The sequence below is a fragment of the Curcuma longa genome, chromosome 1 (assembly GCF_044706935.1).
Source record: "Curcuma longa cultivar G26 ecotype Majalengka, Jawa Barat chromosome 1, ITB_CL_G26_1.1, whole genome shotgun sequence".
Classification (NCBI taxonomy): Eukaryota; Viridiplantae; Streptophyta; class Magnoliopsida; order Zingiberales; family Zingiberaceae; genus Curcuma; species Curcuma longa.
In genome coordinates, this window is record NC_133861.1 from 8,812,873 (window position 1) to 8,830,914 (window position 18,042).

Below are 18,042 nucleotides of genomic sequence, written 5' to 3' on the forward strand. Positions count from 1 at the left end.
CTATGAGGCCATGTGCCTCAGTCTAATCACTTGAAGGTGCATGCCAGTTATATGTGTGAGGTCCTTAATTTTCTCTTGATGCGTGCTTTAATTAATTCTTCCTAAATTTAAGTTAAAAAATGTTATGCAAAAGGTAAAATAAAACACGATAGGAAAATGAAGAGGACAAAAGAGATAGTAGTTCAACGTGAGTCAAACCTTAACTCTAACTCTTTTTCCTAAATTGCTAAAAACAAATAGAGTGCCATGCTTACAAATTCTATTATATATAATAATGTTAAAATATATCTTTTATGCTTTTGTTATAGGCCTACAAAATCGGCACTAGCCTTCTCATTAGAACTGAAAATTACTCTAAAAAACTTCCCTAGTACTAGCTATTAGATTCAAGCTTGAAGTGGATTTTCTAGAACTATAACTTTTACTTCATGATCATGTATATAGAACTATAATTTAGAGATATATAATTGGAATATTCTTCATTTTGAAATGATACATGGTATTTTTGCTTAATCACACTCTAACTATCATAATATTCAATAGAAGCCCTTGGTCAATAATGCAGCAGCAAGATGCTCAATGAGTATTTATTTAAGCATATCTACAGTTTGAATCTCAACTATGACACACTGTAGAATATTTTTATCTGATAAGATGAAAAATCTAGGATATTGACTGTTGGACGAAAAGTCACACACTTAGCCAACAACGTACGTCATATTAATTCCAACACATACTTCAGTAAAAAGTAGAATTTACCAGCCCAGCGGTTTGTACTTGTTGTCACATGGTCAATTCTACGGTAAATAAAGAGGAATTAACATTCAAATCCCCATAAATCAGTGACAAAAGGCATCAAGCTATTTAGTCAAGAAAAGTTATCCTAGTATAGAGTCCTCGTCTTAAGAGTTTTGGAATTTTTATTATTCTTTTTATCATTAGTGTTTCAGGTCACACTATAGATTGCAAGCTTAGTCTAATTTTGTCAATATTTTGGTTGAAATCGAGGTTGAGGCTATTCTATATCTTGGAAGGAGAGAACTCTTACTATTCTAGTAAATTTTTTATTGAGCCATATTGGATTACTTGTCTTTGTACTTGTGTTGTTTTTTTTTTTTTGAATTTCTTGTCTACTAAAATGGTTGGTAACTAACAACTCTGAATTTTATATTAAATTTATGGCAAAAAAAATTCAACATGAAAATTTCAATTTTAACTATATATATGTTACTAGAAAAAGTTATGAGGATATATTGATGGCACTGATTTAACCCCTACTAAATCCAATAGAAGATTAAAGATGTTAGGGTGATGACTTGGATTATTGGATCAAGTGATCCTCAAATTATTTTTAATTTATGCCCCTATAAAATTGCTTAAATAATGTGAAAATATTTTAAAAAATTTACCATCAAACAAATTCAGCTAGAAGATTTAAATTGGAATGTGAGATTGCAAATTATACACAAGAGAGTCTATCTATTCAAGAGTATTATTCTAGTGTTTAAATTTTATGGACTAAATTTTCTAATATTGTTTGTAGTGATATGTCTAATGATTCTATAGCCGATGTATTGGTTGTATATGAGATTAGCAAGCGTGGTCAATTTTTGATAAAACTTCAATCAGATTTTGAAAATGCTCATTCTGATTTGATGAATTGTCATCCTCCTCCTAGCTTGGATGTATGCTTCAGTAAATTACTTTGTGAAGAATAACATCTTCTTACACAAACTACTCTTGAGCAAAAAGAAATGACTACAACATACATGATATTTTCGGCTCAAGAAAAATGCAAGGCAAAGATATGAACAAGGTTCAATATTATAGTTATAAAAATTATAGGCATATTGCTATAAATTGTACTAGAAAATTTTATATTATTACAAAAAGTAAGGACACTTCATTGATGAGTGTTCAATTAGTCCTCAGAATCGTTGAACTATTGATTTTCAAATAATTATTGGTAACTTGTCTACTAAACCAACTCAAACTAGTTCCTCGATGGTGACTATAGTAAATTAAAATGCTCAAATCACTATTTTTTACTTTTGAAATAGCACAACAAATGATAATTTTGGTCCTCTCAGTTTTGGGGCTTCAAGGTAACAATAAACCTTTATCTAAATTTTGGCTTTGTTGATTCTAGGGCATCAAATGACATGACTAATTCAACTAATTTGCTAAAAAATATTTACTCATATCATGGTTCAAAAATGTATTAAGGTTGCTAATGGAAACAATTTGTCTATTGCTGTTGTTTGGTGATATTACTCCAATTCAATAATGCTTTTATCTCACCTGACCTTTCTGATAATCTTCTTTCAATTGGTCAGTTAGTTGAAAATAACTACGATATGTATTTTTCTTATGATGGTTGTTGTGTGCAGGATAAGGTCTCACGCGCGGATGGTGATCGTGAAAGACCAATTGCATGCCGAGTTTGTTTGTATTTATTTTACAAGTTGTACTTTATTATTTTATTCTTTTGCTTGTACTTAAACGGTAAGATAAGTGTTTTCATCTCCAAAAGACATCCGGAAAGGATAATACTAGTGGACGGACGTCTCCCATGTATAGGCCTTGGAGCATCAACCTTAGGAGGTTGGTACCAAAATAAACATGATTGATAATTAACTAAAATTTGATGTTGCTAAAAAAGGAAGGACAAGGTATAAAGTTGAAAAGAAAAAAATTTCCGCATTTACATAATCGTCAACTGAAAATTCCTTTTATAAAAATCATAAAATGAGTATTTAATTATATTTTTTATCTTGAGAATACATTTACTTCTCATACGTAATTACTATACATCGAAATCCGACTTTTCACTCTAATCAAAATTACTATACGATATAGTATTATTATATTAATTTTTTTTTTATCAATTTAGTTAAAATCATTTTAACTTATCAAAAATATTTTAAAATTTTTGTAATAACTATTTCGAATCAATCATTTTTAAAATTAATTTCAGATAAAAATTGAATATCTGAATAAAAACAATGATAATTGATGATAATATATAGACTTCCTTAAACACAGCACAATGACATGAACACAAGAGAAGGGCATTAGTAGCAGTGGCATGCAAACAAAACAGTAATTAAACTCATCAGTGTCCAGAAAGCACAGTAATTAAACTCACTGTTCAGAAAGCACAGTGAGTAAACTCAGTGTTCAGAAGAGGTGGGCATCAGTATCCAGCAGTACTGTTCAGAAATGGCACGTATCACTAATCACTGTTTGCTTGCTGCAAACAAATCAACATTTTTTAAAAATATTATCGTCAAATCCACTAAAATTCAGTATTTTGATTAAAATTATTATATTAATGTATGTTTAAAAATATTTAAAATTTATGTATCTATCAAAAATATAATTTTTTAAAATTATATATTAAAAAATATCACACGATATGTATTTCTTTAAAATAATAACTAAAATATAAAAAGATAAGTTTACGAGAATGTTGTTTTTTTAAAAAAAAAAGTAAAATAGAATTGTGCATAATTATTTTAAATCATTTGGTCATTTTGAAAAACTCCAACTTGTCTCCTAAAATGCATTTATTAGTTTAGATTTAAATTTTGAAGAAAAAATAAGCATATAAAATTTTAATTAAAAATGTTAATAGTTATGATTAAAATTGTTATATAATCATTTTTTTTTTCAAATTTTAAATTTGAAATGCTAGATACACTCTAGGAAATTATTAGAATCTACCCATGCCACAATTTCAAAAGAATCGATGGAATTTAAAATAATCATACGACAAGGCAAAAAAATGTTATATATTTATTTTTTAGTTAATTTTTTCATGCTTTAAAATGCCTAAATGAGGTCATTGGAATCATCATGTTACAATTTGGGCCACATGATTATTTTATCTTTAAATTTTGAATTTTAAATCTAAATATATAAAAACACTATATGAGGTCACTGGAGTTTCTTATACTTTTAAAGTGATTAAAAGACTCAAAATGCTTAGCAATTTTGGATAAAGTTATTATAAGGCTATTAAAATCGATTATGCTTTTAAAATAATTAAATGGCTGAAAATGTAGAAGTTTTCACCAAAAATACTAAATGGATATAACAATTTTAACTAATATTAATTACTACATCAATAATTTTGACCTAAGGCGCGTCATATTTTTTTATTCCATTTCATTTTTAAAATTTTGGAAAATGGTAATATATTTGCTCTTAAACTTACACAAAAATTTAAAATAACATTGATAACTTTTAAAAATTTATACTTTTTAAATGTGCGTGTTATATTGATTAAGCAGACCTAATTTTTTAGGTGATAAATGGTAGTTCATTTAAATTTGAGGGTATTTATGGAAGAACAATTTGGTTGTGGTGCCCTTTAATTTTAAAAGAAGATGTTCTTTTGATGATTAAAAAAAATCTTAATACTTTATGTTATATGCAAAAATCAGAAGGTGTATTTTTTTTAAAATCATCAAAGGAATTTCCCTAATTTATCATAAAAAGGTATCTCATTTTTTTTTCTTTATCGAATTTACCTTTCTAAGCCTGACTAAATCATTGCACTTTTACCTTGGTGACAAAAAAATGCTAAAGGTACAAAATTTTTTCCTAAACTTACTGCAGCATTTATATCACTTCAATCTTTATGACTTTGATTTGACTTTTCAGAATGTTACGATTTTAATATTTTTTAAAAATTTTTTGGCATTTTAAAAGAATTATGAAGGAATCTATATCATTTTACTTTATGTTACTTTTTAAATAAATAAATAAATATATATATATATATTATGATATTATTTTAAATTTATATTTTATAAAAATATTTTAAAATTTATAAAATGATGGAGTAGTTTTAAAAAATTATTAAAGAATGTATAGCACTTGCTTATCCTTTATTTTTTAAAAAAAAAAAATTATGCAGCACTTTCTTATAATTGTTTAATATTTTTTTTAGCTGGTGCACGTTAAATTGCTTACGTGGACGATATTATTTTTTTATGGAAAGATGATAAATCTTAATAAATTTAAAGGTGTTCATTCATAAAAAACAGCCCTTCATTCCCTTCATTAATATTGATTCAAAATAAAAGGTCCTAAGAATTATTCCTTATATAAATTATTCTTGTCTAACGCACTTTCTGAACACAAGGTAATTTTACAAAAGTAAGTCTTTTCTGCTTTCATTTCCGACCAGGAAAGCAAGAACACTTTTGCATGAAGGGATTGGAATTCTGCCCTTTATTAATTATAATTCTCCTCTAATGCACTTTCTGAACACAAGGTAATTAACTTAAACGTACAACAAGTGGCTAGCTTTCTGCTTTGAATTCCAATGATCAGGACAGAACTCCTTAATTTGCAGTTGCAAGGGAACTTGATCTAATATATTATTCATCTTTTCTTTGAGGGCATGAACTCACAATGATAACCTACTTTGTAGGCGTGAATGAAACCTACCACCTACCCTCATGTCCTACTACACTGTGGGCGTGAAGAACTGGTCCCATGTCTTGTCCTCGTGCAATCAACACTGAGAGGTCGGCCATGCAACGCATGCGCGCTTGTGTGTGTGTGTGAGAGAGAGACCGTCGCGAGCTTGCAGAAAGTGAGAGTGGAGGAACGTGTGTTTTGATCGAGAACTTCAAACGAACTTTTTGACACCAAGGAAGCAAGGACATGTGGTTCGTGTAGCAGGCGTCAAGGTCGCCTGGGTGGTGCAGCAGCCAGCATGGGGAAGAGAACAAAAGACACAGACAAATAAGTAGGCAACCAAATTCTGCAAAAGAAATTTAAAAGGACGAACGCTGTATAAAAGGCCACAGATATATATATAGTTTAATGAATAACTATTAGGAAGAAGTCGATTCAGGTTGTCTGTTCCATAGGTGGGGGACATCTCCATGCAGTAAGGATATGATATTCTATATATAAAATCATAATTAAGCAAGCAAATGGCAGTTGAAAAATGATGGTACTGATGACACTTTAAAAATGGACCCGAGGTCCTTCTTAGGTTGTTAGTATGAACACTTGTGCTATCAAGATTCAAGAGTAAGAACTAACATATATTGGTTGCATAAGTGGAGACAGGACTTGGACTTTCTTGATTTCATTCCTCAGCCTTCTTTGAAATTAATCGGTCGATTCTGTTTGTCATGATTAATTCGATTGTTAAGTGGCTCATAGTGAAGAGAATTAAAGGGAAAGAGATAAGCTTTCTCGATTCTAAAATAAAAGGAAATAAACCTACCTTCATTATATTCCTTTTTTCCTTTAAAAAATTTCTCTCAATTGTTTTCCCCTACAAAATAATCAACCCAAGCAAGGGGTCTTTAATTGAGGACCATGGCCCCAAAACATGTCTCGGCCCCATCCAATGTACCGTGTATGTGGCCCATTAATAACCTTCTAAAATTGTGTAGAATGTAGAGTCATAATATTTTGAAGGATAAAATTATTCTTCAGTATTTTTTCCACTATGATCCCGCTGATATCTCTCCCACCTAAATCTTGAATCAATCAGACACATTGTAATAATTACAATTTACAAAATTGTAGTTGTTACATATATTATAGCAGCTACCATTTCGTAGCTGCTACAACTACAATATATAGTTATAGTTTGTAATTGTACCAACTACAATTTCATATGTAGCTGCTACAATATGAAAAATAACCTTAATTAATAAATAGGATTAAAATTCTTCGGAGCTTCTGAAAAGACTTTAAACGATATTTATTGGGCCTAAAATTAAATCGTTATGGGTTACACTCGGTAACAAATGTAAATTTTTAAACGACCTTCGATTTGATAATTGTGCGTCTTGTGGTTCAATCCGAATCAAAAATTATGACCTCTCAAAACTTATCTAACATTCACGTTATAACAACTATGAAATCGTAACTTGCTATAACTGATCGTCAATCGATGATTGATAATTGACAAAAGAATCAAATCGCTATTCATTATCTTCTAGTGATTTGATGTCGGACAGAATATTGATTATCCTACAGGCAGTATTAATTTCACTGGTTCAACTACGTACGAACGATAGAAATAATCTTGTAAAATATGTTAATTTTGAAAAATACTAAGATTTCATGGGGAAAAAGGGAATAAAATAGTACGATCGAAAATATTATTCATCAACAACTAACTGACATTAATTAAACAATTATTTAAATAACCTAAAACTTTAAGTGCAAAAGAAAAAATCATAATAAAAAGGAAAATTTTTTAACGAAATCTTAAAATTTCTAAAAATCTTAAATCGACTTAAAATTTTAAAATGCAAAAAAGAAAAATGACTCTAAAGATAGATAAAATTTTGGGATCCTCCTGTTGTAAAATAACTCATCCTCAAATTTAAAATAAATCTTCGGATCAATCGAAAAAATAATGGATAATAATTTTGAATTGATTTTAATCAATCGAAATCTACTATATTTGACATAGAATCAAGATCGTACGAAGGTGAAGCCGGGCAATACCCTTTTTCCGTCATGGTCAACTGTAGTTTCTCGATTTATCTCCTCATATATGGTCGTAGAATCGATCGTGTAGAACTACTGAAGTGACGAATTTCCTACCTTTTTATAGAAGATCGATACGAATCGATAGCAACAGATAATATGCTCATATTTACTATATTTATTTCTATGATTATAATTATCATGATTGTATGACATATTTAATTTTTTTTATTATTATTTAGACAACTTATATAAATAAATAAGCCCGGACTTCAACAATAATATCATCTAAAAATATTATTTTCAACTCTTTCTTTATTCCTTTATCTTTTATTCTTATTTTATTTTCTTCACTTCCTTTCACCTGTCGTAGGCCGGAATTTGTACTCCTCGTCTTGCTGCCGAGCCACCTCCACTGCTCTGATATCGACGTCGGTTTGGCGGAGCATATCGAAAGCCTCTTCCAACCTGTTGGTTCTTCCACCAGGTTTACAGAAAAGTACTTTTATACGTCGTCCATCGTGCTTCTGGTAGTCTCCTCGATGTCTTCTGTTGCGCCACTGACGACATTTTTGACGTCCCACAACCAATGCTTGGCGATCTCCTTGTCACGCCCCGGGAGATAGCTGACCGAAAATTCCGACAACATCTCCCCTGTAACAATTGCAATTCCCTATATACACATATATAACAAGAAGGCCTACAAGGCCACAAATACGCCTACACGGCTACTATCCATAAACATAATAAAACAAAATCACAAGTACTAAAACTGAAATAATAACCACAACTATTATACTATAGCATGCATACCACAAACCGAAACATATATATGGAAAATCCATAAGACAGATCAAGTTCTGAAACATATCTATCGATAACATAATAAAACCAAAACCAAAGAGACGACATCATCTCGATAGGGGACTAGCAGCGCAGCTCCAGACTGACATCGACCTGAAAAGAATGTAATCAACGGGGTGAGTTCAAAGAACCCAGTGAATATCCAATAGACATGTATAGTAAACTATCCCTAGCAGTAATAGTCATAACAGTACAGTCTCCTGAAAGGATAGTAAGAAATGCAAAACTGGAAGAATGAGAGAGCTGTACATACCAGAATCTCCTACCAAAATGCATCAGGTATCCTGTATGTGCATGTCAAACAAATGCAACAACCAAAATGCAGCAAGCATAAATGCAATCCATGCAGTATGCACATGATGCAATGACATGGTCACCCCTGACGCCAGTCAGCCACTGTCACCACGATGGTGAGGTCGAGTGGGTAGGGCTGTGACAACTGTGCACTCTGCCATCACTGCTCCTGAGTGACCGAGTGGACAGGATGTTGTCGGAGTACACCTATCCTCCTGCCCCAAGTAATATGGGGGAGCAAAGCTCTCATCTCCTCGTGTCACGATGCGAAGGAGGGATCCCTGTATGCTACCACGCTGCGGAACCACTACCCCTGAGCGGCCGAGCGGAGCATGACAGAGCAACTGCACACACCCTCCTGATGTACCACTAACCCATGAGTGGCAGCGTGTGCAGACCATGTAACTGACGACGGACTCAACTACAAAGGAGTCGACGACCGCCAGCATGCAATCATGCAAGGATGGTGCATGACGCTAATGCATACAAGGTATATCTAGTGAATAGACAATGCCCAATAAAGAACGGTATATCACTACTATGATGAATCCATATACACATGCAAGTATCAACATGCTAAGGAACTAAACAGGTATCAGGTAAAAATGGTATATAACATGTATAAGCAAGTAGTGATATACCAAGGCATATATAAAAGCATAAATAACATTACTACTAGCTATAGCAAAACTATACATGTCAAATAACTTATCTAAAAAGATAAGACAAGATACCCGCCTTCAGTAGTAGTCCGTGTCGAAAGGAAAACTCCGTCTAGAAGTCCGGTTTAATGTCCTGTAATTAGAATAAATCACATTTCTAATTACACTGACATATAAATCTTCCATCAAATAAAATCCTAGTCGATTATTAAGATTGTTTAACCCCATCCAAGTTAACCTAACTGAATCAAGAATTAACCTAAATCAATTAGGATTCATCCCAACCCATATCATCTCTCCATAGGGAAATGCATCCCCATGATCATGTTCTATCAAAGAATTGGGATTACTGCACTTCATCCAATCTAAATGGACATCAAACGGTTTTCATTAAAACAGCTAACTTTTTAACACACTTCTAAGCAAATGGTACTCACAACAGAATACTGAATTCGTAGCTATAATTTACACACTTCATTGTCCAACTCGAAATAATAAACATCAGTAATCCAAGTTCAATAAGAATAATCATAGCGATTTTTACCTCAAAGTCGTTTGCCCTAAACCAACCCATATGCTGGGTTTTCCTATTGCTACTCGTCGTTTGCTGCCCCAACAGATCAGACCTGTTCCAAATCTTGTAGCCTCATCAAATTCAGATCTGTTCTAACCCAGTAATAGCAACCCAAATGGAAACAGGACCTCACCTCTCTGGTTTACGAACAGCGAGATCCCGAGCACAACGATAGCAACACGGCGACTTAGTTGTTAATCCAACGTCACCAGAACAGGGGGAAGGAGAAAACTTCGATCTCGCCCCTGCTCCTTTGTCGCGGCTGGAAGGAAAATCGCCGAAGAAGGAAGAAGGGAAAGAGGAGAGGGAGGAGAAGGCATTGTCGGCTCCTTCTCCACGCGACGGCACCCGGACGGCTGAAGACAGCGGCGGAGTGGCATCGGACGGCGGCAGCAGTTTATGGCTAGGGTTCACAGAGAGAGGAAGAGGGAGAAGTCTGTTCCTTCCCTGGCTGCAAGCGACGAAGTGAAGAAGGGGAGGAGAGGCCGCGGCAGCGAAGAAGAAGAAGAAACGGAAGAGGAGCGTTGTGTCGGTTTCGGCGAAGGGGAAGAAACGCTTGAGCGTTTCCGAGCGGAAGAAGTAACGCCGTAGGGGATATGGATTCCTAATGGGTTTCGGGTTTTTAAACCTGAAATTCATTAACCCTTTTTTTTTTTTTTCAGCGTATTTTACACTCTTGTCAAGTTGGCTGATTATTCTGTTATTTTTCTCAATTTCTTCCTCTAGTTTCTTAACTTTGTCATCTTTGCAGCAGTGCTCAACGTATAAAACCAATAAATAAAGAAAATAAAGATTTTGTGCGATCACCTTGATCTCTCTCTGTCTCTCGCCCAAAGGGGCATGTTGGATTGATTCGACGATTGCCCCCACGGGCGGGGTCAGCTGGTCAGGGCGCAGATGCTTGCAGATGAAGGTGTGCGGTTCGAGGGCTCATGGTTGCATTTGCGATAACATCAATCTGTGCCATGTTTCCAATTCCCTCGACCACCACGCTCTGGCCAGTCCCGCATTCACCGTGATTTACTCCCCCTCATACTTGTGGGGCCGGGGTGGGGGGGCCGCTAGGTTGGCGGTTCCAACCTTTTGCAGATGGATTGATTCGACGATTGACGATATGAAGTCGATAATCAATAATATTAAGTTGGTGATGATGGTATCGAAACTATTTAAAATATCTAATATTCAAAAGAGTGTTAGAATGTAAAGGTGATAGACATCCTACCAGTTGCGAGTTGATTGACTGAACCCAAATTTATTAGAACTATCTATTTAATTGGAAAATTTTTAGCAACATATATATACTAAATAAGCACACAAAAGATGATAATCTCAGTAGCCACATCTCTGGGATGGCCGGTCCAAGTTTTCCACCGACCACCAGGGTAAATCGGGAAGCGCAAACGGCGGCCAATCCAGATGCCCAGCATCCTTTGATTGCGTTCCCCATTTGGAGGAAAAATAAGCACACAAACAATCTCCATAAGTTGATAATTCAAGAGATCTCCATTCATATAATCTTAGATGTCACACAGAACCAAAAGTGCAATTAAATAAACAAGAACCTTATTTCTGAACCACAAACAACCTTTTATTTTGCAGACTACAAAGAAAGACTAATAGCAGAACGTTGTCAAACTGGCAGCAAGCTAAACACAGCATCTCGCAATAACTTCCATTTTAATTTCAGCAGAACTAAGCTTTGGAGAACCTGATAGAACAGATTAATAAGAGGTTTATGTCCCTTAACCGCTAATTAACCACCATGAAAAAGTCGGATGCATGAGATTTGAGAAGCCATACCTTGAATGGATTTGGTCTTCACTGATCCCTCAGCGGCTGGCCATTCCGTTAACCTCGCGCTAGTAGTCGTTCGCTCCTCCTCAAGCCGTGGCTGGTTGTCGAGGTGTCCATGCCCTCGCGCTTGATGAACAAATCCCTGGGGACCTGGTTCACATTCACCGGCTTTCGGTGATAGCGTTTCAGGAATGTCATAGGCAGCCTTCTGTTCTCGATCTGGGGAATCTCAAGGTACTTGAGATCGCTTAATGTCTTAATCGATCTCAGTGATCCTTTCCCTGGAAGCTCAGCGAGTATCAACACTTGTAAGCCTTTCAGATCATCCAACACTTTGTCTAGAGGTTTGTAAAAATCCGACTGAGAATTGCGGGTGCCAGAGGATAGACCACCATCGATTACAAGGCTGCATAAGTTTTCCTTCTCTCCTAAACCTTTACAAACCTTCACCAAAATGTCCGCTTTGATATACACATGGCGAGCTTTTTCTGGTATCTTTATTTCTTCTGTTTCTTCCTCGAGTCTGAAAAACTCACCATCGGAAATCATGTCTGCGAGCTCATGAAGCACAGGGTGGATCATAAACTTGTCCTTCTTTCTTTCTGCATTGACGAAAAATGATCTACTTGCAAGATCTTCAATTAGGCTTCTGATTTCTTCATCGGCAAGAGAAGGAGCGACGCCCAGGGCCACCCACAGCCGAAGCAGCTGGTCCTTGTCAAAGCTGTAATTTTTCGGAAACAAAGCACAAGAAAGGTAGCATTGCTTCAAGCGTGTAGGCAGTTGCTCGTAGCAGAATTCTAGCGCCGATATGATGTCGCCTCTCTCGCGTTGGACTACGCCGAACCGACTGCCGGCTATCGTCTCCCAGTGTTGTTCTGTTAAATCAGACGCCAATCTACTTCCGATCTCCACAGCTGCCAAGGGAGAGCCCTCAAACTTGGCCGCTATTGCCTGGCCTAACCGCTGCAACTGCGGATACTTGTTGGGATTTTGGTTACCGAATGCGCATTCTTCAAACACTTTCCGGTACTCCTGATGCTCGAGGGGATCAAGATTAATCGTCTCGTCCGATCCGATTAGCTTTGCTACCCTCTCAAGCTGGGTTGTGACTATGACTCTGCTCCCTTGCTTTCCATGACTAAGCGAATTGTAAAGCTCCTCCCAAGGGGTGCTGAACCCCTCCCACACGTCATCGAAGACGACCAGAACTCTCTGGCCTTTGATCCTCTTGGTAAATATGCTTCGGATCTGCTCCGGGCTGTTGATGCTGTGAAGGCCCGGCGGTAGTTTGATATCGGCGGAGTCCATGATTTCAATGGTCAGCTTCTTCACGTCACAATTCTCGCACACAGAGACCCATGCCTTGATGCCGAAGCCGGCTCTGGCGTTGTAGGCTTCCCGAGCGAGCTCCGTCTTGCCGATGCCACCCGGACCGACGATAGACAGAATAGAGAACTTTTTGCTATCTGAACTAGAAGATCTCTGAGACTTCTCCAACCAATTCAGCAACCTCCTTGTTTCGGCGTCTCGTCCTCTCAACTTTACGGAATGCATCCTTTCACCGGTCGTACGCCGGAATTTGTACTCCTCGTCTTGTTGCCGAGCCACCGCCACTGCTCTGATATCCACATCGGTTTGGCGGAGCATATCGAGAGCCTCTTCCAACCTGTTGGTTCTTCCATCAGGTTTGCAGAAAAATACATTTCTACGTCGTCCATCGTGCTTCTGGTAGTTCTCGATCGCTTCCTTTGCGCCACTGATGACATTTTTAACGCCCCACAACCCATGCTTGACGATCTGGTTGCTCGTGATCCCCTCGTCAAGTTGGGCGAGTATTCTCTTCTTTTTCTCAATTTCTTCGTCTAGTTTCTGAGCTTTGTCATCTTTGGGAGGATTATTCAGGGTTTTGTTGATCGCCAGAGTAACGAGTGCCGGCACAATCCATCCAACGACCGTTAGAACGATTATATGAGGATCCATTGCCACTACCTCGTCTCTCTTCTCAGCACTCCAGAGCAGGTGATGAGAGCGAGGCAGGTTACAGAGGGAAGTGATCATAAGGTAACAGCGCATATTTGTTTTATCAGGAACGAAGGGGGAATCCTATGACTTGAACACATTTTCAACAACACCACAAAAAAAAAAAAAAAAAAAGACTAGCTCAGTGAATTTGTGACACGGAAAAATAAAAAGCGTAATTGACCCACTGCTCCTTTGAATCTAAAGATATATATTTTTGTCCCCCGGGCAATGGTGCAACGGTAGGATATCCGGATTATGATCCAAGAATCCGTGGTTCGATCCCCAACTACGGCGTATTTGTAAGACTTTTCTTCCAAATGGGGAACGCAATCAAAGGATACTGGGCATCTGGATTGGCCGCCGTATGCGCTTCCCGATTTATCCTGGTGGTTGGTGGGAAACTTTCGTGGGATCGGATCAGCCATCCCCAGGATTGAGTCCATGAGACTGACTAGGATTTATCATTTTTTTAAAGATATATATTTTTACTTATTTTGAATATTTATTATTATTTGACAAAAATATAAAAAATGTATTTATTTATTTTTATGTGAAACATAACTTATGTACACTCACAATTAATCTTTAAAATAAAATTTTATCTTATGATTATTATTTTAAAAAGGACATTTCATTTAGAAAAAAAATCACAAGAATATCTCATTTATATTTATCCTAAAAATACTCTTATTTTATTTTATTATTTTTAATAATTCAAGTGTCCTGAAAGGCTGAAACTTAATTCACCTTATCCAATAAATTTGAAATACAATTTATATATATTTAATAGTTCATTTCAACCCATTTTAGTTACAATATATAGAAATTAATTTTAATCAACTTCACTTCACTTCCTGTTATATAACTGTTATAATTATATTTATTACACATGTAACAATTATGATCCTATAATTATTACAATGTTATTGAAATGATTTAGATAAGTTAGAATGATTTTGATTAAATGGAAGTAATTTTAATTAATTTGATAAAAAAATAAGTTAATATAATAATTTTGATAAAATTAAAATAATTTTATTTTATATTATAATAATTATTATAATAACTACTACAATAATATTGAAATAAGGGAATTTTTAGATAAAAATAGTTAATATTTTTTAAATGGCGCACCATGTTTAACAATAATAAAAAAATGTTTTTTCTTTTTTATTAGTTAATTATTAAAGAGTTGGGTAATTTAGCAAGAAAAAAATGACCGACTTTGCTTCGAAATTTGAACAACCTAAAACTTAAGGGCAAACACACATTTAATAATGTTGTCAGACTAATCGGTACGTACCATTTACAATATTAAAAGACTTGGCAGTCTTTAATAAATCAATAAGTTTACCAACCCAAGCCTCATATGATTAACGAGAACATTAAATATAGTCAATAAGTTTACCAACCCTCAAATGATTAACGAGAGCATTAATTACAGTCAAAGTCATTTCTTATTTTAATTAAGCAAATGGTCCCCAAGAACATATATATTATTAAAGGGGGAGTCCAGTCCTTGTTTATAGTTCAATTACTAGAATAACGCGAACGTTGAATTGTAAATTCACCCATGGATTAGTAAATTAGAGAAAATAAATTATCTAAATAGGTCATCATGAGTATTTTTTTATTTATCTGAAAATTTTTTATAGGATTAAATGGATCATCTTTATGATTAATTGACGTAAATTAGATATCCAATAAATTAGATATCCAATGCCAACTAAAAAAACATAAGTAGTCTTCAGGAATATACTGCAGTGGGTGATAAGAGATAAAGTTGATTTTCATATACAATGAGAGTTTAAATCTCATACTGAACATTTTCTAATGCTTGTGACTGAATCATCCACCTCAAAGATTAACCAGTTCATAAGAACAATAGGATTTATCTATATTAAAAAAATTTTGATGATCAACTCGATCTTATAGAATTTTTCTATAGACTATTAAGATAAATTCAAGAAGTGTAGATGTCCACGGCCCAATGACCTAACTACATGAGTTTTCGAGCATCGAGAGAACCCTCGCTTCATGGTTAACTCATTTGATCGCTTACTATCACACATAAAAATGTTTATTTATAAACTTAGATTAATTTGAATGAATGTACCCATTTATGCAGATCTAAATTGGTCAAAAACAAATTGCCCCAAGAACTTTGATGCAACAATCAGATAGTCAGATATTCCAACTGTTAATCAGACATCTAAAGTTTGATTTCAATTATGACACACTGTAGAATATCTTCTTTCAATGGGATGACAAACTTAGGATGTTGAGCGCTCCAGATAGATAATCGTAAACAATTTCAGATTTACTTGGTGGTTGTCTATCCAAGATTAATCCGTTCCAAGAATTAAATGCCCGATTAAAAAATGGTCAAATTGAAAAAGAGTACATCTAGCAACCCTATATGATTTAAAGGACACAGAGAGTTTATTTTTTTTGAATTTAGACTAATAGCTTGGTATAAACTAAATTAGTAAAAATGAATTTAGTATAATTTAAATTCACATAATAGTTTTGCTTAAAATTAAATATTTAAAATTGAAAAAGAAACATATATAATGACTTTATAAGGTTTAATGAACACATACGAGTATTTGCTTCCGAATTTAAAATAGTTTTAAGCTATATAACAACTTTACCTAAAATTGTTATATGAACTCTGCTTCCTCCTTCGTCATAGCCAACTATAGTTTTTCAATTTATTTTCTCACAATGGTCATGGGCCGATCGTATGATACCACTGGAGTGATAGATTCCACCTTTTGCTGAAGTTATATGAACTATACTGGAGTGACGGATTTTACCTTTTTGCTGAAGTTATATAAACTTTATTCTTGCTCGAGATTGCCTTCAGATGAGTCACCAGACACTGACTGGTATGTTGACTCACCAAAGTGGTACCCACAACCAGCTGAGGAGGAGGACACCAAGTTCTGACGTACTATTGAGCGCTGAGCTGCAAGGAGAAGAGACGAAGGTCAGGGGTGTCCTGGCTCAATCGCTCTGATGCTCAAGTCAAGCCGCAACAGGAGAGGGAAGCACGAAAATGAAGAACTAAAAATGCTCTTGGCCATGCACACCTGTGAGAGGCGTGTTGGGTTGCAAGGGTGCAAACATAGTCACATATGTAAAACACATGGAAAAGATCATGAGTTTAAAAGGATGAAAGATATCTCCATTGGTATGAGACCTTTTGGGGAGAGTCCAAGAACAAAACTATGAGGGCTTAGGCCCAAAGTGGACAATATCATGTCATTGTGGAGATATTTTGATTCCATCGGTACTAGTAGGTCAGGTGGACCGAGGGACAGAAAGTCCTGGTGGATCGAGGATTTAGACATCAAACGAAGGCTTTCCGTTTGAGGGAAGGTCTGTGGTCCTTTGTTTGAGGGGGGATTGTTGGATTGTAAAGGTGCAAACATAGTTCTACATCTAAAACACATGAAAATTAGACTAGGAAAGCATATACTAATGAAAGAGTTTAGGGAACAAAGAGTTTATGAAAGCATATCAGCGGATAAACTTAGTGAAATTTATGTTTATGTAGCAATTTTGCCCAAAATAGCTATATGGATCTAAATTTATCAAAATTGCAAAAGGTATATAGTTACTACAAAGGTTTAGGGAATTCTTTGACGTGCTTATTTGTAAATTTAGACTAATTTAAATTTAGATTTATGTACAATTTTGTCTAAAACTAATATATAAATTTAAATTTGTCAAAATTGAAAAAAAATGTATATAACAATTCAATAGAATTCAATTAAAAATATAGTTTAAGTTTTGTCATGAATTTAAATTGGTCAAAATTAAAAAAGAATACGTATGATCACTTTATTGGGTTGAGGAGACGGACTAAAATGCTTATTTGTGAATTTAGAATAGTTTGAGTAGTTAGTAATTTTTCCCAAACCGCTATTGGCGTAATTCACATCTAATTGGCAGTTAATCAAATTCTAATTGTAATCAATATGTTAATTGATCAAACAAAGAGTCAAGTAAGTCAAGATTGATGAAATATTTGATGGTGGAGATGTTTAAGGGCTTGTTTGGGAGGAGGTGAGGGAAGGGGAAGGAAGGGTAAATAAGGGGAAGGGAATTTGTAACCTTGTTTGTAAAGAAGTGAGGGAAGGGGAGAGAAGGGGAAGGAAGGGGAAGCTTTCCCCTTGCATGCTCATAAATATGCATAATTCCTTACACTCCGATTTGGGGTGTAAGGAAGGGGAAGGAAATGTTAAAACATATTTATTCCAATTTTACCCTTATATTAAAATATTAATTATTAAAATAACCTATCTATTAGATTTTTGTACCGTTGCTCCTCGTCACATAACGCTC

At 34.9% G+C, this 18,042-nt stretch overlaps 1 protein-coding gene and 1 long non-coding RNA gene across 2 annotated transcripts; both read right to left on the bottom strand.

Annotated features, from left to right (window-relative positions):
• Window positions 1-8,301: 8,301 nt before the first annotated feature.
• LOC141813544 (uncharacterized) lies at window positions 8,302-10,368 on the bottom strand. The gene is made up of 4 exons (XR_012600399.1): window positions 10,004-10,368; window positions 9,841-9,922; window positions 9,373-9,429; window positions 8,302-8,433 (listed from the first exon to the last, which is right to left on the bottom strand). It is a non-coding gene; the product is annotated as an uncharacterized LOC141813544 (long non-coding RNA).
• Window positions 10,369-11,350: 982 nt separating this feature from the next.
• On the bottom strand, window positions 11,351-13,696 carry LOC141846972 (disease resistance protein RGA2-like). The gene is made up of 2 exons (XM_074734986.1): window positions 11,671-13,696; window positions 11,351-11,578 (listed from the first exon to the last, which is right to left on the bottom strand). The coding sequence occupies exon 1, from the start codon at window positions 13,645-13,647 to the stop codon at window positions 11,719-11,721; it is 1,929 nt and encodes a 642-aa protein (XP_074591087.1). The 5' UTR covers window positions 13,648-13,696; the 3' UTR covers window positions 11,351-11,578; window positions 11,671-11,718.
• Between the last annotated feature and the right edge of the window lie 4,346 nt (window positions 13,697-18,042).

What these genes read in the sequence shown, in the direction of transcription:
- LOC141846972 (XM_074734986.1), bottom strand. Translation starts at nt 13,647, where the DNA reads ATGGATCCTCATATAATCGTTCTAACGGTCGTTGGATGGATTGTGCCG.